A 25,672-nucleotide genomic window follows, 5' to 3' on the forward strand; every position below is an offset into this window, starting at 1 on the left:
TGACCAGAGCACCCCACCTCACTTGAAAAGCCACAGGCACTGGCAGCCATAAGCAGGCCAGTGTACAGGGACGATAGAGAGTGCTGCATGGACAGGGCAGGGAGCCCGCAGCATGGCGTCTGTCCACAGGCTGAGGACAATCAGGGGTGGATGCAAAGGATGCAGATATCCTCGTGTCCTAGGTGTTTGTTTTTGTTTTTTAAAATACTGCAGAGTACTTTACACTTAATCCCGTTAGCTCTCTTCCTATTCATAACATCTTGGGACAGTGGATCTTCACTGGAAGATGTGGAAGTTATGGATCCTTGCAAAATGTGATGAACGCTGTGGAATAATTATACACTAAAAAAAGTTGTATGCAATTAGAATGAGGTCACAGACCTCGCGAAGCCTATCTGTGGGCCATAGGTTAAAGGTAATCTTTGTTTTATTTATTTTTTAAAGATTTTATTTATTTGACAGAGATCACAAATAGGCAGAGAGGCAGGCAGAGAGAGAGGAGGAAGAAGGCTCCCTGCTGAGGAGAAAGCCCAATAAGAGGCTCGATCCCAGGACCCTGGGATCATGACCTGAGCCAAAGGCAGAGGCTTTAACCCACTGAGCCACTCAGGCACCCCAATCTTTGTTTTATGAAGTTACAGGTATAAAATGAAGATCAAAAAGTTGTATGTATAACATTTTCCAAGTGTTTGTTGTTGTTGTTGTTGTTTAAGATTCTATTGTATTTCTTTGAGAGACACAAAGAGAGAGTGAGTGAGCACGTGTGCAGGCGAACACACAATTGGGGTAGGAGCAGAGGGGAAGGAAGAGGGATGGGAAACAAATCTCTCAAGCAGACTGCGCTGATTATGGAGGTTACCTGGGGCTCAATCTCAGACCCCGAGATCATGACCTGAGCTAAAACCAAGAGTCAGACACTCAACCGACTGAACTACCCAGGTGCCCTCCCCCCACCCCCGCCCGATTATCTGTTTTGGAGTTGGGAGCTTGAATGTCAGATTCTTTTGATTTCAATTTAGGGGACTTCTTACAGCAGTGGGATCCTATGGGTGCTGAACTCTATGTGCACACTTTATTCACCTGGAGGGTTTTTTAAAAAACATCATGATCAGGCCTTACCCCAGATCAGTTAATTCAAAATCTCTGAGTAGGGCCCTGGCAAAGGTATTTTTAATAGTCCTTCTAGATGGTTCTATCAGGCAACCAAGTTGAGAACAAATGCTGAGCATAGACCTTTGGCCAGTGGACATTTTGTAAAACTTTAGGACAGAGATCTCAAAAACCATAAAGGCCTTGAGACCCTTTCAATTATATTGAACTAGATGTTTACTTTATGTCTCTCTCTACACATCTGTCCGAAGCACGAAAGCTTTCCATACCAATGAGTTTAAATAAATATGAAGATCTTTAGTCCTCTAGCACTACTTGACCCTTTAGAAATGAATTTCAAAACAAATCCATTCAGGTTAGAAATACGGTTTGCTAAAAATACATACTGGATGTGATTCAAGTGCTTGTTTCAACAGGAGATCCCCAAATAGATCTTCGCAATATTTGGACATCTTGTACTGCTGATATTTGCTGGAGAGAGAGAGAGAACTGGCATTCATAAATTCAAACATCCATTATGTGTCCAAGAACAAGAAACATCCATTCCTAGGTGATTCAAAACTCCCACTCGGCAAAATCCACGCTTGTTCTCTTGATGCTAAGTGAGACGCTCAGTTACATGCCACAGACTTTAACTGGAATAGTTTCAAAAGCAGCACCCCCCCCCCCCCATAAGAGCTGATAAGCAGAATAAAAAATGGCTTTCAAGTTCATTAGGTCTGCTTTCCAATCCACTACCACATCTTCCAGCTCAGTGGAACTTTGAACAAGGTGTCCTGATCGCTCACCATTTAGAGGGAGCATCTCTAAAACACAGCAAGATGACTTGTTTTTTCCCCCTTTGTATTTTTTTTTGAGGGGGGGGTACTGGTTTGAGGCTTTTCTTTTTTCTTTCTTTTATTTATTTTTTTGCATAAGACCAAGTGTCCTTACCACTACCCCCAAACCATTAAGCTCTTTAAAAAGATGTAGAGCAGCAGTGGGAATCGGGTGGTAGATATTTCAAATAGAACCCATCGTTATACCTGCAGTGATTTTCAAAGGAGAGAATTACAGGATATTCGGACGTGACAAATGCGGTTTCCTTGATGGCTTGAATAACATCCTTTAAAGATAAAAAGTGTTAATGAGAGAGAAGAGCCAAAAAACAAATTAAGGCACCTGAGCCCATTCAGAGACTATTAGTTTCAGCTTTTCAGAAAGTCGGTTCTGGCAATTAAGACCTGGAGAGCCCATTCACCTTGACACCAGCACAGGGAGAGCCCCCTTGCGGTTAGACCCAAGCACAGCTAATGGTTAATGACAATTTTTTTTCAAAGCTACCATTGACTGCTCCACAGTTATGATGCTATTAACTGACAAGGAATTTCGTCTCAAGGGCATGCTGGCTCCTTGCTCGATTACCTGGCAAGACAGGTTCAGAGCTCATCTTTCTTGCTGAAGAGCAGGTGGGGTTTTGGCTACGTTTCATTAATTCGATGAAGATTCCTGTGACATTTGCAACATCCCTTGTTTCTGATTAGCCTGATGAAAATGGCGGTGGGGGGAGGGGGCAGGTGACGAAGGGAGGCTGTTCTCCTTGATCAAGCAACATGTGAGGTGAGACAGGTGGTGTTCTGGCTGCCCCTTTCTGAACGGGAAGCTCCGTCATCTGAAACCCCCCTTGAACAAGCTGAGCATATCCTTCCCACAGACGGCTGGTCTTGCTCTCGTCTTAGCTTTAGAAAGCGTGGTTTCAAACCAATGTTTCCACAACCACAGCATCATACTTGGTAAAAATCCCCAAATTCTTACAGGGTTATTGCTAACCACAGGGAAAATCCCACCATTCAGTTAAATTGGAAAAAAATTATATGATAGTAATCTAGGCTAGTCCCTTTGAAACCCATCTAATGCCTTGGGTTAGAGAATCTTGGAGTGTTTTTGTGAGCATCCTTATGCCTAAGATGGTCCTTTAATTATTCTTGCTTCAAGTTTCTTTAGGTGAAAACTTCTGTGATCTTGTTTGCCAACTTGAGTTGACCAAGAATTACTCCTTGAGGAAAATTTTGGCTCTGCCCCGGGGTTCTCCTTTGCTCACCTCCAAGCTGAGAAGAAATAGCCTTCTTTTCAGCTAAGCTTCCTTATTAGGCTCCTTAGTTCTCTAAAGAGGACACCCCTTCCTGTCAGTTTAGCTGGCTGTGCAAACTCATGGCTTCCTACTGGAGTACATTCTTGGTATTTCTCAGGCAGTGTAATTCCTTCTCAGGGAACATAACCCTGAATTTGTTGCTGCTCAAATTCACCAACATCTGGCTAAGAGAAACGGTATGCATGGAGTATCATAGGTATAGGGCCCAGGCATCTGTTCTTACAAATACCTCTGGTGATTTCCCACATGCAGGCAGGGTCGAGACCATTGCTCCAGATGCTGCAATAACTATCCCAAATTGCATGCAACTGACAGAGACAGATGTACCTGAACCGTGGCCAACCACAGAATTGCATTTTTTTTTGACTTGTCTTTTGGCAGGTTATCACTGGAGCATATTGAGGGATGCTGTAAGAAACTAACCTTCCAACTGTACATAGAGATCACCAAAAGGCCACATTACTGAAATGCCTGTTCGTAAAACTGTAGATGCCTCTCTTTGAGGGTCCTTGGGGAAAAGCCTTCTTTCTGGCACCAGGACTGGGAACAACTACGCTTCTTTGGACCAATGGGCTGGTTTCCATTGTGCAAATCTTGTGAATCATCATGTTTCTCTCCTTGCCATGAATTCTAGAAAGTTTGGAACCCGTCTGCAGCATGGTTTGGCAGTTTATAGGACTTGATATTGAGGATATCAACACTAACATCAGTCAAAGTAGTTTCTTGCTCTGATTGGCACTACTTATAATCTATTTTATTTTCTGTATTCTATTTATCTTTTTATGCCATTTTGATGTTCTTCAGAAATGATGCAAAATAAGCAAGAAAACAAGACTGTTTTTTTAAAGTAATTAGAGTCAGGGGGTTCTGGCAGAAGAAGTCTCAATATACAGCGCTGTCACCATCTGAAAGCAGCAAAGTCAGAAAAGGAAGGTGCTATAAAGTGGAGAAAACATTTTTCTTGACTTTCTCTTCAAAGCTGGCAGAAAGGAATATGAAATAAAACACTTGAGAAAATGAACAATTTGTTTTCTCCACTTCATCTATCTCTACAATAGTCTGGAAGAGACTATGGCTATTTTGAAACTTACCTTAAAAAGGATATCTGTACACATTGCTTTTCCATGAGTTATTATCGGTTCTTGGTCTTCACCTTTTCCATCCCAACAGTCAAGTTCAACACATCTAGGCACACAGTGAAATTACAAGACTGAGCCCTTACAATAAAATACTGCGTGTGTGTGCAAATTAAAAGGAGAGACATCAAAATAAGTTGTTTTCTTATAGAAGCAGAACATGGGATGAGTTAAGTAACATGAATATTTCATGGAGTATGCAGGTTAAAATCACATTATATTCTTTATCATGTTGCTGTCATGAAAAAGGGACTGTCAGAGATGAAGTCAGACTTTGGAGATACAACCACCAGTGAGGCTCTGGATGAAATTCCAGTCATGACAAATCTACAAAGGACAATTTGGGGACAACTGGGAACGTCTGAATGCGGGCTGGGGTTTAGGTGATGTTAAAGAACAGTTTTGAAAAATTTTGTTAGGTGAAATGATCTTACTTTGGCCATAAAAGAAAATGTTCTCATTGTGTCAAGTATTCAGAGGAAGAAGTAGTGATGTCATTCATTTCCTTACAGTCTCTCCATGCACAAAAAATAGTGAGTTATTAAAAACTAAGGTATGGTATTGATAACCAAGAAAAAATATCATAATGTAACTACATTTCTTATTTTTCACTTTCAGCACTTTTTCCATATTTTAAACTTCAAATATTTGCCAATTTCCACAGAAGGAAAACCATTTTCAATAATCTTCATTCTCGGAGAATGACATTTTAAGACTTTTAACATTAAGCAGAGCTAAATTTGCAAATGCTTCAGACCAATAAGAAACTTAACATGACTTCTTGAAATTTTTTTTGCAATTTTGAGGGGGGCAGTATTTCTTTATTTGAGGGGGGATATTAAAAAATTTATAGTAAAAACTATCTTTTGGCCCATAGGAGGATTCTAGAACTTTCTGGAGCAAAGATTATCTGCTCTTTTTCAAGGTTACATGACCAGCATAATCAATTAAAGAGAAGGAAAAAATGTCCTTTCATTCGGAATACTACCTCCTACTTTTTTAGAGAAAAATCTTAAATTGAAGGGCATCATATTAAAAAAAAAAAAAAAGTAACTGTCCTGAGTTTCTGACCTGCAACCAGCCAGGAGAACCTGTCTGTACATTTCTACTGAAGATTTCCCGCCAAACTGTCGGCCTGTGAGATAGGTGTTATGGGAAGAACTGATGAAGTAGTGGGCCAGAGGATGGTCCATTTCTTGGTAAAGTTCTAAACGATCCAGGAAGACTGGGGCATTTTCATCTGACATCAGGTATCTGCAAAACCCATCACTTGATATGAGGCCTGGGGGGGGAAAAAGAACAGCTAGTAGACATGTGGCTTGGAAGACACATCTCTCACATTTTTCTTCATATAAGTTGAGGCAGTTTAATCCAGAGTAAACGCTTCTCATTCTCTTTCCCAAGAACCTTCATCTTTCGGAACTTGAACAAAGTAACAGAGTTGCACATGACAAGTAACTAACCCATTCCACAAGACAGGGCACTTTCTGCTTTTGTAAGTAGGATGACAGAAGCACAGATTCCCTGAGCTCAGAATCGTAGCGCCAGGAGTTGTAGCAACCAGGGCTCAAGGGGACCTTTTTCAGTTCTGCTTCTACCACTCACTCCCTACGTTCTTGGGTCTCAACCTTCTCGTCTGGCAAATGGGGGAGAAATACTGGCCACACCCGCTTTCCAGGACTATCCTGAATGATAAAGGACAAGACATACGAGAGGGAGTTTTAAAAAAGTGGAAAAGAGGGGGGGCACCTGGGTGGCTCAGTAGGTTAAGCATTGCCTCGTGAACTCCGCTCAGGCCTTGATCTCAGGGTCGTGAGTTCAAACCCTACATTGGGCTCAGGTGGAAAACCTACAACTGTAGGGCACTACTGTTCTCACTGGATTGGAGAAGGAATGAGCACCCTCTCTGGGTTTAAACAATTCATTTCTTCTCTTTTATCTATGCACAGGGTGTAGGACTGGTGAGAAGAGTATTTAGTCATCACTGAAATGTGCAGTGGTCCTAAGAGCCACAGTTCATTTCGGTCAGTCCTTTCTGATACAAGGCCCCTGTGGTCTCAGGAGAAGTGACCAATATTTCTACGTCTCCTACCCCATTAACCATTGACTGCCTCAGCCTTTTGGTTTTTTTGTTTTTTTGTTTTTAGCCTTTTGTTTTTACTTAAGCATTTGCAAGTTATGAACTGATTTCAAGTATATAAAGAAGTACAGATGATAGCATAATAAATAACTACGGACCTAGACCACGGCTTCATAACATTTTCCCTTATTTATTGTTCATTTTCCAGAGGAATAAATGATTACGGATGCTTCTGCAGCACCCTGGCCCCACCCTCCATTCTATTGCATTCCTCTTTCTATTCCCTTGTAGACAACCATTCCCGACTTTTTGTATTGAACATTCTCAAAATGGCTTTGTAAGTCTACTACATACACCTGTATCCAAACCATAGGTAGTTGTGAATATTTAAAAGATTGTATAAAAGATATTGCATTATTTGCATATGCAAATTTGCTAATGATACATTTTCTTATAACTGATTCAGTTAATATAAACAGCTCTTGGTCATTTATTTTCCCCTGAATAATGTATAGTAGTAGGTATAGTGGTGGTATGTAGGACTGTAAAATAGGTCCATGTCTGAATACATCCATTTATTGTCCATGATTCTGTTGATGGGTATTTAGGCAATTTCTAATTATTATTAAACATACTACAATAAAAATCTGTGCACCTGTCTCCTTGGGCATACACATCCATTCTAAGAGCAAGTACTTTTGAAGGTACTGGGACAGAAGAAGTGATGGGAGAAACAGACACGCCCAGCCTTCACAAAACATATTATGGGAAAGAGAACAAATAAATTAGCAAATAAATAGAAGTATAATATAATGCCATACAAGTGCTAGAAAGAAATAGAGAGCAGGGAATGAAGGTGATCGAGAATGCCCGAGATGCTGTGTTAGATACAGGGCCAGCAAAATCCCTTCTGAGGAGGTCACACTGATGAATAGGAGCAAGCTGCATGCAGTCTGGGGAATCATCCCAAGCAGGACAAGCAATTGTGAAGACCTTGACACAGGAGTGTGTGACCGAGGGGAGAGGGAGTTAGAAATGAGGCTAGAGAGGAAGCCAAAAGCTGCATCAGTTGGCCTGAAGTCTTCGCTAAGTACTGTGGGTTTTACTCTAAGTGTATTGGGAAGCCTTTGGAGGGTTCCAAAGAGTGGAATAATATGATTAGGTTTAGTTTTCAATGGTTTTAGTCTGGCTGCTGTGTAGAACATAAACTGTAGGGCACCGAGTAGAAAGAAGACTAGTTAAAAGTCAGTTGCCATCATCTAGGAAGACATGATGTAGGCATGGATAGACCAATGAAGGCAGAGATAGTGAGAAGTGATTTATTCAGGACTTATTCTGAGGATAGATCTGGGAGGTTTTACTGATTGATCAGAAGTGACATGAAAGAACAACAACAACAAAAGAACACGAGCAAGTCAAGGAAGATTCCAAGAGTTCTGGCCTAAAAATTCAGGTGAATCATGGTAACATTTATTTTCCAGGCTGAGAAGGGAACAGGTCTGAGGGCAGGGAGAATCAAAACATGTTGTACATATATATTTGAAATGTCCATCAGTATCCAAATGGAGGACTCTACTGCAGGTCTGTAGTTGAAGTTAGAGGTCAGAAGTGGAGAATTTGAAAGTCATACGTGTAGAAGAAATTTAAAGCCACTGACTTGGGTGGGTATGCTTCCTCTGACATCCAGAGCTGGGAATAAGATGGGAGGTTCTCTAGGATACATACCTAGAGATGGATAGGCTGGGCTGTAGAAGGGCATGTTTTCTACTCTACCACTCATTGCCAAAATATTCAAAAAGATGGTTGTTTGTACCAGTTTAAGCTCCTCCCGGAAGTTTATAATGCCTTTGCACCCCATTCTCACCCATGCTTAATAATGGCAGACTTTAAAATTTTTGTCATTTATGAATTGGTGAAGCTATGGTTTTTAGATGCATCAATGCAATTTCATAGACATTAAGGTCTGGAAGGACTTTAGAAATAATGAAAGACACACCTCTATCATAACATTTATCATATTGCCAAGGAACTGCTAAGCCTTGTCCTTCAACAGATCACAACTGTCTTACTTTTGAATCCCCAACATCCGGCCCAGGGCTTGGCAATCAGTCAGCCCTCTGTAAACTTCAAGAAATGAAGGTAGGGGAGCGGAATATTAGTTGAATGACGGTATGAGCTCCACTGTGTTATGAGCAGGGAAAGTGAGGCCCCGAATAGCATCCCTTGCTCAAGGTCACACAGTGACAGGACAGCAATGAGAATCAAATCAAATATTGTAAAGTGTTATATGAGCTATCAAGCCACCCCTCCCCTCACTTGAATCCCAGGCAATGTAGAATAAATAACACTACTCAGAGTGTTGGCATAAAGGTAAATAAGGAAGTGCTCATGCTGGAAGAGTCATGTATGACTCTTTGACGTGGAAACAGGTCAGGGTGGGTTATGTGGTGTGGCCGGCCAGCATGAATATACATGGGTTCCATGTGGGTCCAGAGATTGTATAAACCTTTCAGCCACATTCACTGAGATGCAAAGAAAAAAGAACTTGGAAACTGAGGCCATACTCCCCAGGGACACATGGGAAACACAGAACTTGAACCTGAATCTCCCTTCAACCCTCCAATGGGACACAAGGCTGAGGCTCAGGTAGCTCTTGTCTCAGGACCTCCTGTCCAATTATAGTAGCATCATCTCTCCCCTTGTTTGCAGGTGCCTCCCTCTGCTACAAGACTGATCTTCAATTTCCTCTCCATGCCTTTTCTTTGTCAAATACTGGAATGGACAGCGCACTGCTTTCAATGTTTCATTGAAAGAGGCAAATGTTCAGAAACCCCAATAACTGATTCCTGACCATTTAATTTCCTATCAGTTGCATTTGTATTCCATAACAGAGTTCTAGTGGTGGGTAGGCTCATCAAATCATGTATTAAAATTTACTCGGCTTGGCAAACCAAAATGGAGAAAGAGAAGGTATAAACTTTTATAAGATGTAAAATTCCTTCCAAGCTGGCAAACAGAGACCATGTGGGCATTTTTGCAGTTTAAGCATTAAGCAATACCAAAGATTGAATGTGAGAGATTACAACGGGGAAAATATCACAAACATGTGTTTAAAATACAGTAAGTTTACGTTATGCCTCAGGCAGCATGGGCAAATTCTAATGCAAGGTAAAATTTACACTAACTTAAAACGGGAAAAAAAAAATCAGTCCATTAAAAATTCTTGGCTCTAGGGAGCTCCAAAGCATTAAAAGATGTCGTTAACTAAAAATCCAAGAATGTTTAAAGTTGCATATAGTCTTACTTTTTCTTTAATAAAGAAAACTGTCTTTTTTCAATTTCATTACCTTTTTTCTTCAAATCTTCATCGGGCTCATACATCTCGATGATCTGCATTGCCCTTTTAGCATCGTAAAATGGGAATAAAATTTCATTCAGTCGAGGGTCTCGCTGATGCTATGATGAGAAAATAACCCCATTTAGGTTGACATTTCTCACCCGTGGGTCATAACACATCATTAAAGTACGTAATTTCTAAAATAAGGTCTATTTAGAATATCACATTTATAGTTACAAAGATAGGATTTCACTGTCCTACTGTCTTTCTCCCTAAAATATACTTCAAAAAAGTCCAACTTTGAGAATGCTTTGTTGGTTTCCCTCACTGAACTAAAAAGAGAATACAGAATATATATATATTTCCTTCATAAGCTCAAAGATATATAAAATGGTGTGCATGTCAACTGTACTGTCTTCTAGTTCCCATACCACAATTGAGAGATTTAGCATAAATATCTATAAAAAATGAGGTCAAAAATCTTTGGGGGGGAAAAAGGGAAAAACAAAAGCAAAAACCAAAAAAAAACCCCACAAAAACCCAAAAACCAAAAGCCAAAAAACAAAACCAAAAACCCAAATAACTCAAATTGCTAATGTACTAACTTAAGTGCCCAAAAAGAAAAACAATAGTAACAACAACAACAATAAAAATCCCTAAGGTTAAAACAGGCAAACATCATTTCATTTTCGTTTTTTTTTAACATAAAGAAAAGTTTTCTTGGGCAGTCTGCAAACTTCATTTTCTTGAGTAAATATTTACCAAATCAAATCAGTTATAATAATGATGACAATTAATCAGCACAAGGATATGTATCAATTATTGACAATATGAAAATCTGTATTTGAGTATCAATAGTTTAGAAAGTCTTTTTCACTAGGAACTAGAACTGGGTTTGCCCTGAGGAAATTCTCTGGGCAAGGCGAGTCCATGAATGATTAAGGCACCTAGGAAGCTGGCGATGCCATTCTTTTCAAATCAGCACCTGGATGCTCATGGTACTATTGGAGACACCAGGAAAAATGCCATTTCTGCAGTTCTGTCATCCAAACTTCAGAGCAGTGGCGAAAAAAGTCCAATTTACTGACTCAGCTACAGTTGTGTGTGTGTGTGTGTGTGTGTGTGTGTGTCTATATCTGGAGGCAGTGGGTCCATGAAACTTCCATAATGTGACTTGGACCCTGGTCATTCATCAAATCTGTAACTTCCATGGCAATAATGGGAGATAAGCAGATTGAGCAACACCTGGTCAACAGGTAGAACCTTGGCAACATTTCTTTACCCAAATATATGCACAGACTTTGGAAAACAGTATTGAGATGTTGTTTAAGAAACAACTGTGAAAGGTTCATATGGATTTCCCTTCCCCATTTGTTGTGAAATGAAAGTTTGAAAAGTGGGTAACACAGAATGAATGCCTTTGGCCAACGCAACACGCATGACGTGATTTCCTCCAGCACTGGTGGCCTAGCCTAGTCTGGTCCTCCCACCTCTTCGCCTGGCCAAGAGTGTTAACTCATAAGGAATTGGTATCTTTTGGTCAGTTTATCCCAATGAAGCATGCTTCTGTTGTAATCTAGGAAATTACAGCTCACAACAGCTCATGTCCATGCACGTGCAAGAGCAGAAACTTATTTTTAACAACAGGCCTGGAAACCATAAAAACACAAAACTCGTGGGGCGTGCAGAGAGAAACCGTGAGGTGGACCGTGGAAGGCCAGGCACGTGAATGCATGCTACAATCTTATTTATGAAATGGAGGGGCATCATGCAGTTCTAGAGCCCGCTATTCGAGGCCATGACAAGCACCACCCCTCCAGGGAGAAGGCGTGGCTTTTAAAAACCAACAATTACACCAACGAACAGAAAACTCTTTCTAGGCACATTCCTTCTCCCGTCTCTGTAAAATACCATCACGGAAGAAGATGGAGATGGGAGGAAAAAGTCCTTTTTTAGACCCCACTGCAGTCATTTTCATGGTTGACCACTATGTTATACTTCCTTATTAAAAGTAGGTGTTTTGGGTTTTTTTTTATTCAAAGATATGCTCATTGGAAAGATTTCTGGACTCATGGAGATGATGGGGGCAAATCCATATGAATTTAAAAAGTGAGAGAAGGAAGAGATTAAGCTGCAGGGGAGAGAAGAGATTATATTAGATAAAGAAGGGGGAACCCAGATGCTCCCAGGTGCTTTTTATATGCCTATATATGCCTGTGAGCCCGGTGTGACTTATAATGTGACCTGCTGATGGCAGCAGTGGCAGCGCCTGGCCCTGGAAGTTAAAATGCAGATTCTCAAGCCCTACCAAAGACCTACCAGATCTGATTCTCTGGGGTGGAACCCATGAATCTGTGTTTTTAACAAGCTTTCCAGGTGACTCTGCTATGTTCAAGCTTACGAAACACTGCTCTAACACGTAAAAGTATGCATTTTTAACATATTTGTATTATCAGTAACATAAAAAAGCCAACCAATCAACCAACTCAAAGACCTACATCCTGCAAGGATAGAATGCTAAATCTTTGAGATGTCCTCCTAATTAAAGCCCATTGAAATTTAGTCCCAGAGCACAATATTCACTAGAACATCCTATCAGAAGCAAAAGCCAGGAAAACCAAGCCCTAAAATGGATTTATCTTCATCCCCTAATTGTTATTCTGATGAACTCTTACTCAAAGAGTTTTTCAGTATATGTGCTGCCGAAGCGAGCCCTCAAAGAGTTTTTCAGTTGATCATTTTTGATAGGGTACTCAATCATCATCTTCAAATGATGAGTAGGACATTGTCCTTTTGCATTCACGAGACTCATTTATTTTTCCTATCTTATTGCATAATATGTTGTTTCTAACACAATGTTGAATTTTGGCTTGTTGACATGATGTAGCTAAGGCATTTTGAAAACATTTGGATCTAAGCTTTTGGAGCCATAGACTCTGACACTGCAATGCCTGCTTCCTTCTTGAGTGAAAGCTATCTCCTTATTATGGGTTTTGAAGGTGTTCTGCCTAAAGTGTGCTTCTGATTTTGGAAAGAGGAGAAGAGCCACTGTAGGACCCAAAAGAGGGTACAAGGAGCTGGCAGAACCGTTTTCTAACTTTGACAAACTTCTTCAAGGGTACATTCAGATTGCTCTCTAGTCTTTCCAATTCCATTTGCTAGGATAGAAAAGGATGAGATTTGGGCACTTCGCTTAAAAACAAAGGCTGTACACGTTCCTGGACAATCTTATAATCTCTATGATCTAAAGAAATCAAGAATCACACTGATTCCATGTATCCCATCCCAAAAGGAAAGGTTCTTCCTTACCATGAGTGAGAAGCCAAGCAGAAGAAAATATAACAACACATGAGTGCTACTGGCCACTGTGATATTGATGTATAAAAGCTTGTCAAATAATAAGCATTTGAAGAAAGAATTTGGATGGCAGAGCCAGGAAGCTGGATCAATCACATCTTTTTAAAAACTAAATGTTACGTCTTAGACTCACAAAAATGACAAGTGATGACAGGGTAGGCTTACAGAAACAACCCATAAGAGAAAGGCACGTGATAAGAGCCCATGAACGCCGCGCCTGTCCTCAAGACTTCAGAATTTTTCTTTATTTTCACGGTGACATACATCATAAGGTCTCTGTCGTGTTTACTAGATGCCTGCATACCAGCTTCATCTCAGAGTAGGCAAAAGACCTTGTTCCTAGGAAGTAGCAAACCAATGATACAGATTTTCTCCGTGCCTCCCAACAGTCTTCCCTCTTTAGCAAAAAGCAAGACTTTCCTGCCCATCTCACCAAAACTTAAGATGATCAGTGACCCAAAGTGCATGAAGAAGCTGAAGGAAATAAAACAATACATTTTAAAAATAAAGCAGAAGAGGGGGAAGGAGTTAAAGGAAACAAAGCAAGGCAACTTAACTTCTGAGTGATAGTGGCACAGGAATGTGGATAATATCTGGGTAAAGATGATGAACATAGTATTCATGTGACCAAAAACTAGTGGGGTGGGAAAACTTGAAATGTCTTCAAGTGAAATCAATTCTGTATTGTGCTGAGAGGCTTATTAAAAGCAGAGGCATCTGTGTGATAAACGGAACAGCTAGTCTTCCCAGCACAAAGGCTACAGGCTCTGGTTATTGTAGCATTGACAGGGCGAGCCTACCAATGGGAAGCCACTGAGCCCTAACAGGGCAAGAAAACAGAAGCCCTTTGGCAAAGATGTGATTTGTCTCCACAAACTGCCAAATCACAGTCTGCTGGCTGCTGCCCACTCTTTGGGGTAATACCTCATGTTTGGTGTGATACTCTCTCTTCAAAGCTTCTCTCTTTATATGGTATAATGGCTACATTATACTAAAAACTTTGTTTTGAAACAAAAATATATTGTCCATTCCATTAATGTGCTAGAAAAAAAAAAAGGACATTTTCCATTGTGGATAAGCAAGAGCTTCAGTGGGTTTCACTGAACAGAACAATCTTTCGTACGTGTAAAGAAAAAAAAAAAAGTTAATTTTAGTTGTCACAAAAGTTGCAACCGTTACGTGTTCCAAAATACTTTTCTCTTGTGCTTCAGCAAATGTTGTCAACCAGTGCTGGTTGTTGAGTGAATCATATTCTAAATTGAGCCCTAAGCTTGTTATAAAAATAAAATGTAAAAATTTGACCCACCATCTAATTGACCTATTATGTACTATATTTTCACCCAGGAACTCCACTGTTGTGCTCGTTGTCAAAATATTCTCTTGGAACCTACGTATCGTTCTTACATGCAATCCATTAAAAGACAAAAATAAAGCTTTCCAGTCCATGCAAAGGTATGAGAAAAAGTTAGCAATGGAGAATCCGGCTACAGTGTGGGTAATTTCAATTCATTCTCTATTTAATGAGATCAATAGGAAGAGAAAAAAAAAAGCACCTTAAATATCATCTTGCAAAAACATAGACACATTTAATTAAAGGAATATATTATAAAATTCACACACACACACACACACACACACACACACACACAGAACCAGAGCTATACATCACAGCAAGGAAACCAACAAAAAAAAGCAGTGTGCAAAGCCGACGTGTAAGAAGTGCATGAACACAGGAGCAGCAGCTGATTTTTGCACCTGGTAAAGGAAGCCATATGGAAAGATCAGCAGGTCAGAAGCAAAGCGAACAGGGCAAATGGAGGCAGGCATGCAATGGGAACACTGGAGGAGGCAAGCCACTGCACACAGACTTTATGGAGTTAATGTATGAAAAAGCTTACTTCATTTAGAAAGCTCACTAATTGGTCTACCGTTAAATAATCAGTTTTGTCTCCATTGCTGAAAAGAAATTTATTAGAAAAAGTAAGTTTTTGTATATGATGCTACAGTAGGCACGATTTACATGTTGACATTTGTTGAGGATAATTCTAAACTTAGCTTCTAACCCTGAAGTAGTGGTGCATTCTTAAAATGGCCAGAGACTGTTTGTAAGAACAAAAAACAAAAAACAAAAAAACAAAAAAAAACCCCAAAAAACAAAAACAAAAGCAAAAAACTGACAACAACCCAACAACAAGAGAAAGAAAACACTCCCACTAGCTCACGGAAAATGTCTGCAATTCTTCCTTTTAGCATTATAGAAAGCTGTTACTTTAAAAACAACATGTAAGTCATCCATTTGAAATAACTAAAATGAATGAACTTTTCCACAACATAATAACATTCCAAATCAAATCTAGTTAGTTCACATAATGGGTTAATACCTAAAGGAGCAGGTTAAAATTGTAGGTAGTTAGTAAAGCCAATGCAAGGGGTGGGGGGGATCGTTCCAGGTGCTGCCATTAATTTTTGTAAAAGTTTCTCAAAAACTCAGAGTGAACTTTTACAGTGATAAGCTAAGGGGTGAAAAATGGAACCCTAGCTACATAATCCTGGAAACTCTCAACATACTATATTCAAACATTACCACAAAAAAATGTTTTAAAAGTCTAAAGGGACAAGAACGTGACATTTTCTCAGAAGTAGAACTTACATTTTTTTAAAAAGATCCTCTATATCTGTGCGAGGACAAATCTTTTGTGTCAGTTCATAGAACTTTTCATAAGTAAATGCCGCAGGCTCAATTTCATCATTCTGTCAAGAACAAAAGAGTGTCATCACTCATGCAACCTCTTTCTCCTTGGAGGGAAGGAATCTACAGGATCATGAAGCAAAGCAATGGCCACCTAGGATCCCAGGGCCTCTAACTTTGAGTCTTACTGAGAGAAGGCAGAAGGCCAATCCCAGCTATGGGCAGGCCATCCCGTCAGCACTCCAACGGTGTAAACGGGTGTTTCCGGTTACCAAGGGCAGCTGTGACTTGTGTGTTCAAACACTCAATGACTACAACTGGGCTCGCTCTGGGAAACACCGCATAAAACAAACATAAAGAAACATTTCCTCTTTCTCTCCTTGACAGGGAAAAGCAAGTGCCTGCCTAAAGGATGCTGAATACATCCAACCTAGTGATTACTTAGGCTTATCTTGCGAATTTTCACAAGACCCCATGAAGGAGCTCAAGACAACCATGTAAAATTTAACTTCTCAGTACTGAAGTTTGTATTTCTGACTGGATCTGTTAAAGTAGTAACAGGCTTAAGTCTTTCTTGCAGTCCATAAATTAATTTCAATTATTCTAAATCCAAAGGGCCAGGAACGCAAATGGTTTGTAGAGGGAGGGGTGCTTTATAAAATACCCCACAGGCATCTTGAAGCACTGGTTATATTAATCAGTTCAGGCTGACATTGTGCTTAGTCAAGGCAATGTGGATGGGCTTCTCTAAGAAGCTTTCCAGGGGCGCCTGGGTGGCTCAGTCGGTTGGGCACCTGACTCTTGACTTCTGCTCGGATCATGATCCTAGGGTCTTAGGATCGAGTTCAGCATCCGGCTTTGCACTGTGCGCTGGGCATGAAGCCTGCTTGAGATTCTCTCTCCCTCTGTGTGCTGCCCACCCCCCCACTCTCTGTCTCTCAAAAAACGAGTTTTCCAGAAGCTGTATAAAAGAGCGGCCTGGCTGTCATTTCCTTTTCTTAATAAAACTGATAAAAACATTTTCAAGTATACTATTTGAATTTGAAAACATTTAGTTTAAAATGCCCAGAAAACAAAAGGCACGCAGTCAGGCAGGCAGGGAGAAGGGAAAGCTACCTGTACTTTACGTGACTGAAACCAGTTTTGAATCTAAACGGCGTCAGTTGAACATAAATCAGCTGGCTTATTACATATGAGAACATAAACAGACAAAATCATTTTAGAAACACATGGTTAAATGAATAAATACCTTTCCACTGGGAAGACCTAATTCCTTGAGTGCTTGAAAGATCACTTTTTCTGTTTTCCCCGATGCAAAGGTTCTAGTAATACTAGGGCAGAAAAGAAAGGGGGGAAAAAAAAGTCAAATTATTGTTAATTCTGTTTTCTGTGAGGCAAAAATCCAAGCAATACTTGGGATTGTAGGGTTGCAGGGGGAGAGAGGGAAGGAAAATACACTTAGCTTTCATTTCTAGGTATTTTTCACTTCCCTAACTAGCTCCCGCAATATCCCTCTGGTTACACTCACGAGGCAACATGATTCTCAGAGGGGTGTCCCCCTGGGTGTCCCAAGAAGTCCTGGACATACATACTGTTGGACCAAAACAATGACAAATGTTGGTCCTACTGAATAACTTTCTCAGGAAAAAGGAATGTGGCAGATGGAATAGGTCTAGAATAAAACTCATGTTGACGCTATCCAGGCTTGGGGGAAGAAACGGTCTCCTCTGAATTCAGCCTCTGCCTGGGATGGCCCTTATACTTTGCTTTTATACTTACTACAGCTGAGATGCACTATCAGATGAGTTTTTCATTTTTTTTTAAATATTTTATTTATTTAAGAAAGGGGGGGGAGCATGAACGGGGGGGAGGGGCAGAAGCAGAGAGAGAAGCAGACTCTGTGCTGAGCCAGGACCTCCTTGATCCTGGGACCCTGAGATCATGACTTGAGCCGAAGTCAGATGCTTAACGGACTGAGCCACCCAGGTGTCCTTACTTTTTTTTTTTTTTTTTTTTTGAGCTAAGTAAGCACCCTTGAGCTACTCCGAAATGCTGGCTACCTCAAGGATTAGGAAGTTTACTGAGAAAGGGATAGGTGTGGTGGGAAGGGGGGGCAGGGGAACACTCATTCAGTGTTTCAGTAGAATCTTGGTACTGCCCTAATACGTGCTATTTCTGAATAATGGTGCTGCCCTTTATCCCGTATGGTGTACATCGAGGCTAATAAAATGGTAACACCTTAATGAGCCTGTTTCTCTTCTGATAAATACACTCGCAACACTCAGAATGACCTCTTGAGGGGCAGAGCCGGTACCCTAGAATCCATGTTTGGCTCTGAGCTGTGCCTTAACCAACCAACGGAGTCTTCATTCATTCTGTGGCTGGAAACCCGGGGAATCTGTCACCCTAATAACTGAAACTCTAATTTCGCAAGTCCAGCCTCGACATGAAGGTAGAGCTGTTTCATGTGGCAAGCCTGGCTGGCCTCCTCTGTGAGCACAGGGGGGTTTGTAAGAGCACCTCCCCAGGCCCAACCCGTCACACGCTCTGCCATCCACGTTAAGTGGAAGCCGGCTCCCAGCGTAAGCACGGAGAGCCAATTATTCCTGATGAGTAGGCGAGAGCACCTCTTCAAGTGCCCAGTACAGCTTCCCAAAATAGACTGGGGAGAGCTAACTTTAGGTAAAGGAATTGTTATGCGTTCATTCAAAGCTTTATTGTTTCATACTTGTTCCAAGAATACTTTGAGAAGTTCATTTTTAAGAATGGACACAGCGGCACTCGGCTCCAAGGAGGCCCACGGATTCTCTTTAACACATCTACAGACATGGTAGAGCGTACATATTTGACATCGAGTAACCTGGTTTCTAGTGTAGACGGTGTTAAGTCCGCACTTTCCCACTTCTCTAGAGTTCATGGAGTTTGTATACATTAAATTAGGTTGACCTTTAAATTAGCTGACCTCTGTAAAATAGGGGAAAGTAGCTATTCAGTGTTCTCTCTCTCTCTCTTTTTTCATTTAATTATGTATTAATGTGAGAGCCAAAGGAGCCAGCATCTTTACAATTGATGTGCCTGCAGGAGGAAACGGTCAGCCTCCCTATCTCAGGGGTTTCTGGGCGAACTTGAGCCTCAGTTAGGTTCGGATAGGCATGAACAATGAGATGAGAACTGATCGATGTAGCCATGAAGGTAGGTGGCACAGGGCGAGAGCCTTTCCAGCGAAACAGAACTGGATGTGGGGTCGAGGGAGGGAAGAGCAGGGAGGAAGGGGAGAGTGTACAGGAATAGAATCTTTTGGTTAGAACTTGCTGAAATGCCAAGAAATAAATAGGAAGCAGAATAAGAACGTCTCACAGGAGGAGGAGATCCAAGCATATGTACTTGGGGTGGGGGTGGGGGGGCAGATAAAGAGATTGAGAGAGAAAGAAAATAAACAGGGTGTCCAGTGCCAGGAGAGAGGAAAATCCATGTAGGAATATATTAGTGAGGGCAAAGTCAGAGCCCAACAACACAACTGTGCAAAAACTAGAGGCAAGAGGTGGCCATGTGGCCTAGAGGGGCTTGTTCTCTGCACCCCACCCCCTTTCCTGAGGGGGCAATGTCACCAAGAATTTGCCCATCTCATTCAAAAAGAGACCAAACCGGGGCACCTGGGTGGGTCAGTGGGTTAAGCCGCTGCCTTTGGCTCAGGTCATGATCTCAGGGTCCTGGGATCGAGCCCCACATTGGGTTCTCTACTCAGCGGGGAGCCTGCATCCCCCTCTCTCTCTGCCTGCCTCTCTACTTGTGATCTCTCTCTCTCTCTCTCTCTCTCTGTCAAATAAATAAATAAAACCTTTAAAAAAAAAAAAAGAGAGAGAGAGCAAACCCAGGATGGAAAATAGGAGCAAGGAAGTTGAATAAGAGTAAGACCATTCCCCCCATTTATCTAATAAAGTGCCTTTATGGCCTTAGCTCCAGAGAGCTATCTGACAGCTTGGGCCTCAAAATGGATTCCCTCAGGGGCAAGGCAGGTTATGGCGCAAAGGCGAATTCTTTGAGTTTCCGTTTACATTAGAGGCCCAGGAGAATGTCCTTTAACAGGGTCCTGAGAGAAATGCCTTTTTTTTTTCTTTTTTAAAGATTTTATTTATTTATTTATTTGACAGGCAGAGATCAAAGTAGGCAGAGAGGCAGGCAGAGAGAGAGGAGGAAGCAGGCTCCCTGCTGAGCAGAGAGCCCCACGAGGAGCTCAATCCCAGGACCCTGGGATCATGACCCGAGCTAAAGGCAGAGGCTTTAACCCACTGAGCCACCCAGGCTCCCCGAGAGAAACGCTTTTATCAAAGCCTAGGGACGTTATAGATACAGTCATAGGCATTTGGTGGGAGAGTATTTATCAAGAACTATGACTGATTCAAGCCTTTCTATACAACCCCATGCCCACAAAGTACAAGTTAGGCTTCATGGCTAACAGGTACTCAGTGAGTTTTTGTTGAGTCAAAATAAACCACCTTCCCCAAAGGAAATGCTACAAAAGCAAATACGCTTGAGTGGTGCCCAGTCCTATTAGAGTTCTGGTTCAATTCCATGTTCCAGCAGACTTTACAGGTGACTAAGACAGCAATGATTCTAGAAACCAAGTGAGTCACACTCTGTCCTCGCCCTCGATGGGCCTACAATTCACTGAGTCGTTTTAACACCATCTTTGGAAACATTCAGGGAGGGCTCATGTAGTCAAGCCTCAGTAGAGTCCTACCCCCTTCACAGACATGCTAAGCCTCTGGGACATAGATGGATTACACAGGAGCTGGGCTGCCATGACCATACCAGAAGCTCTTAGCCCTCTTTAACACAACAGTCTTCTTTAAGACTACTTCCAGCCAGAGCCCACAATTATTGTCTGGCTACCATTTCCCGACTCTCTAGCCACTCGATCCAACTCCAGGTTACAAGGAATAGGAAATGGCAAAGAAAAGAGTGACTTTCAAAGCCTTGGTCTAGGTGGGACGATACTGAGTGTGAGTTCGTCAGTTTGAGAGAAAGATAGACTGCGTAAGATCATACGGGGGGCGGGGGGGGAAGAGAGGGAGATAATGAGATAAAACTTTCTTCATTAATCATTCGGGCAACGTCCTGGATTTAAATTTCAGCTTACACTCAAAAGCAGGGGCCATTCCCCAGCTATGGAATAACTATGAAGCCAGATCCCTTCTAATAATATGCACACTATACTAATAGTTTCCATCTTCAGAACTCCAGAATGAAAGCAATGAAGTTGACATTTTAAAAGTGTTTACTCTTCATATCCATTAAAACATTCAGAACAATTTCCACCTAGCCCCTGGCAGCTCATCCACCAGGAGACTCATCCGCTTTTCTCTGGCTTGGTGTCAATTCTCCATCGACTCTGAACAAACTGCCCCTGAGTCACAGATGTCTTGTGTCAAACACCTGTTAATGCTGGCAGGCACAAAGGGGTCATGTCAAAGCGAGCTAAAGAAAATGACAAAAGGATGGTAATAATTTTGGATGCGAACATACCGGTAAAGATCTTTGAACCGTAAAAAAACTTCCAAGCTTGTCTAACAATGGCTTGATTAGAAGGATACGTATACATGAAACCAGACTTGCTGGTTAGAAGTGCTTTGATTGCAATCTATGTGTTCTACTTTGTAGAACCATTTCCTGAGCCTTATCTTGGAAGAAAAAGCAGGATGGTAAGGTATGTAAAAACTGATCCAACCGAAATTTCTGTTATCCACTGTGCTCTCTGTGCAAAGTTTGGACTTATTACTTCAATATAGATTTTAAAGAAAAAACACACTATATGTTGGGCAGTAGCTGTAGGATGCTGGGATATATGAAAATAATGGTCCTGATGTTGCTCAACAGAGCAACGGATTTGAAAAAAAAAATAAGAATTGGTGTAAATTATCTTTGCCAATAATTACCAGTCAAGGGTGCTAGCATGGCATTAAAAAAAAAAAGATTTTATTTATTTATTTGACAGAGAAAGACACAGCAAGAGAGGGAACACAAGCGGGGGGAGTGGGAGAGGAAGAAGCAGGCTTCCCGCTGAGCAGGGAGCCCAATGTGGGGCTCGATCCCAGGATACTGGGATCATGACCTGAGCCGAAGGCAGAAGCTTAATGACTGAACCACCCAGGCAACCCCATCATTTTCTTCCTTAAGATTTATTTATTTATTTTATCTCTAAGATCAAGCGCTTAAGCCAGGGGAGGGGGGGAGAAGAAGGGCAGAGGGAGAGGGAAAGAGAATTTTAAGTAGGCTCCATGCTCAGCACAGAGCGCCACACAGGGCCTGATCTCCCTGAGATCAGGACCTGAGCCAAAATCAAGAGTTGGACGCTTAAGTGACTGAGCCACCCAGATGCCCCTGTTTTCTTCATTCTTGATTCCATTACCTTGGGCAGAGCAAGGGGGGAAAGTGACAGCCCTGAAGAGTGTGTGGTGGCAGGGAGAGTACACTTAGAAACCAAATGGCAAGAAGCCAAAGGTGTCCATGTGCCCCGCCGACCAGAGGAAGAACAAGGCCCAAGCCGAGAAGCATCGCCCAGAGGCACCACACGTCTCCACATAGTGCAGACACAGTCTACACACTTCCGCTACAATACAATTTACAATAAAAACTTTTCATTTTAGCTAATAGTTGCTCAGGGTAAGCAGATGAAAGACTTTAAAATCCTAAAAACCCACTTAGTTGAAGATTAAAAAGAATACTCTACATCTTCAGATGTCCTTTGTTGAAGTAGAGTTAATGCTACCTATTCTAAGGAAAAATGCAAATGTACATCCACAAATGACTTTTAGAAACTGGACACGGCATTTGATGGAGTGATTTAAACCAAACTTCCAGAAATATCTTTAGTGAAAGCAATTAACACGCGCTTGTGATGGGCTCTGTCTTTGGTCTGGTATCACAAGGGTTGGCCCAGAGTATGGAACACAGACAGAAACGAATGACTTACCTCCTAACTGGAATTTTACCATTTGTGTTGGTCATAAACGCCAATTTCATCCAGCTGGAAAACAACCGTGACAACACTGTTTCAATGTTTCTTAGGAGGAACACTTCAATACAGCCAAGAACTTTTAAAGAAAGTTCATTCAAACAAAGAACATTTATTCTGAAAACCGGAGACAGTATAATACACTGTAAGATCAATTTATGGTTGTCAGGTTTGGCAAATACAGGAACCTCGGTTAAATCTGAATTTCAGAAAACAACCTTTTTTTTTACAAGTATGTGCCAAATACTGCCCAGGATATGCTTATACTCAAAAATTATTACTTATCGGAAATTTAAATGTAACTCGGAGTCCTGTATTTTCCCCAGCAACCCTAGATGAATTAGAAATTTGGGTGCTTGCACTGAGCAAAACAAATTATAGGTACTCCTTCGCAACTAGTACTCTTAAAGCACCTGCCAAAGGGACCAAAAGTAAGGGTGAAGGTAGCCAGAGGGCTGCCCTCTGTTCCTCCTGCTGGACAGTCCAAGGATTCACAACCTTGGTGCTGGGCCTGTTTGCGAGTGCAGGCTTCTTCTTATAATTTCTTAGTATAGTTCCCTTCTGTACCTACAGCGGCCAGCCCATGGCCTCTTGATGGCAGGGAGCCTGCTTCCTCCATAAATTCCTGATTTTTAAACAGGCTGACTTGGGCTTTGGCTGGGCTTTCTACTTGAGTAACTTTCACTTCACTCTGATGGAATAACTTGGGAAGGGTTAAAAATCTACCACAGTGATCTCTCTCTGGATTTTGGATTCTGTGAGCTGAGGTAAGGCCCGCACGTTTAGATCCCTGACTGAGTGCTTAACAGTCCTTGGAGCCAGTGCTCCTTTCTGACACTAGAAAAGGGAGCTCTTGTTAATGCTTCTCTAGGCCGCACTCTCTAATTCTCAGTCTCACACAGCACAGGCTCCAGCCACAATGGCACCCAACTATGGCCTGGGGCATGGAGAACTCTTTACCAGCACTCAGTCTGGGGCCTAGGACCCAGAAGACACTGGAGTTCCAGCATCTTCCTGCCAGCAACCATTCCTTTCTTATCAGTTTGGGCCATGGGTTGATCACACATGCCCTGCCAAGTGGCATGAAGGGTCCAGGTGTGTGTCAGGAACTTTTTCTCTGTGTCGGGGGCCTGGAGGGGAAGACAAGGATGATGTCGCCTGGCCATATACTAAGCCTTCATGTCCTAAACCGACCTTTTGCTTTTTAACATCCAAGAACAAAGAGTGATATAAATAAAACTCACTGTTTCTTGAGGCAGGTCATTGGACTGACATTGTTGGCCCTGAAGTTGTGTATGATCGATCTCAGTCCTTCTACCCATTGCTGAAAGAGAAAGAAAAAGCATTCCTGGTGAGCAAAATCCACGGGAACTGAAAATGGTGGTTTTTATTAGACCGCCTGTATCCACTCAGTATAAGAATAATGTAAATTCTTCTTTTATCTCCTCCCTGCCACAGAGCAATCTTCATTTTGCATGCCATACTTTATTCTTTAATAAACAGCTTTCATTCTTTCCATGAAGATAAATGTAACATCTAGAGCATCATTAAACACTGGGCTGTCACAAAGGAACGCTGCCCACTGATTGACATGTTAAACCTTCTATTTCCAGCCTGTTTAAATAGAAATCCTTTCTCAGCCACTGGCAATCTTCATTATTTCCAAGCAACGTTATACAACACATGATGACATATTTAGCTATTCCCATTTTTAGAGGATGAATGCATTTGGGGTTCATCAATTTTATCGTGTGATTCTATTTCAATCTAAGAATTTGGTACATAGCTTACCTGTCTGTGTTTTCCAGCAGAGCCTTAAAAAGGAAAGCATGCACGGACTGCTGGGGAATCCAGCGCAAACAGTGAAGGGCTTACATAATTTCTGTATAAGGGCTTGGACCTCAGTTTTAGTTCATAACATCACTCCATGGATTTACAAGGAAACGTGAAGGAAGACTGTACACGGCAGTAAAGGAATTTGGGTCTCATAAGGACATTCTACTAGAAAAGGCTGGCCCATGAATTAAGGCCAACTCTGCCCCTGAGTCCAATAACTGATGCCAATGAATGCCACATCAAGTTGCTAAAATAAAGAATCACACTCTTGGAAACATGTTTTGAAGCAAATTGATACTGGGCGGTGGAAACAGAGCTGAGGCCTCCACAAAAGCCAGTATCTTACCTTCTTTGGTTTATAGTTTGACTGCTGTAGCTCTGCGCTGAGGAAGGGAACATATTTGGGGATAGAGAGTAGTAAAGACGTATAGCCTACCTGCACTGTCCACTAGGCACATGTGACTGTTTAAATTGAAACTGAATAAAGATATAGTTCAGTGTCTCCATCTCACTCATCACATATCAAGAGCTCAAAAGCCGACACGGGGCCAGAGGCTTAACCTGCTGAGCCACCCAGGCGCCCCTGTATTACCAGGTATTTTTTTAACGTGGACTAGTGATTTAGTCCTTGCAAGGGCCAGAGGTAAAGACTGAGTTCTGTAACGTGTGTGTGGTTTTAATTCACTGTGATAAAATGCAAGTGACATTAAACTGATCGTCAGAACCATTTTTCAGTGAACAGTTCCATGGCATTAAATAATATTCACAATGTTGTGCAGCCTACACCACCATCCATCTCCAGAACTCTTTTCTTCTTGCAAAACTGAAACTCTGTCCCCATTACACAGCTCCCTATTTTCCTCTCCCTCCCTCCCTAACCCTGGCAACCACCATTCTATTTTCTGTCTCTATGAATCGGCCCTTACGAATCATACAGTATTTGCTCTTTGACCAAGTGGATTGGTATAATGTCCTCAAGGC

General features: G+C 41.6%; 1 protein-coding gene across 12 annotated transcripts in view; it reads right to left on the bottom strand.

The window, feature by feature from the left end:
• Positions 1-25,672, bottom strand: part of PLCB4 (phospholipase C beta 4) — a 420,401-nt gene that overhangs the window by 77,270 nt on the left and 317,459 nt on the right. For all 12 annotated transcript variants that reach the window (XM_045980886.1, XM_045980883.1, XM_045980895.1 and 9 more), the window contains 10 exons: positions 24,100-24,179; positions 22,814-22,867; positions 17,090-17,171; positions 15,802-15,902; positions 15,050-15,107; positions 9,805-9,913; positions 5,449-5,659; positions 4,333-4,426; positions 2,136-2,215; positions 1,497-1,581 (listed from right to left, as the gene is read on the bottom strand). In XM_045980886.1, coding sequence (XP_045836842.1) covers positions 1,497-1,581; positions 2,136-2,215; positions 4,333-4,426; positions 5,449-5,659; positions 9,805-9,913; positions 15,050-15,107; positions 15,802-15,902; positions 17,090-17,171; positions 22,814-22,867; positions 24,100-24,179 — 954 coding nt within the window. The remainder of the gene's footprint in view (positions 1-1,496; positions 1,582-2,135; positions 2,216-4,332; positions 4,427-5,448; positions 5,660-9,804; positions 9,914-15,049; positions 15,108-15,801; positions 15,903-17,089; positions 17,172-22,813; positions 22,868-24,099; positions 24,180-25,672) is intronic.

The sequence above is a fragment of the Meles meles genome, chromosome 16 (genome assembly GCF_922984935.1).
Source record: "Meles meles chromosome 16, mMelMel3.1 paternal haplotype, whole genome shotgun sequence".
Taxonomy (NCBI): domain Eukaryota; kingdom Metazoa; phylum Chordata; class Mammalia; order Carnivora; family Mustelidae; genus Meles; species Meles meles.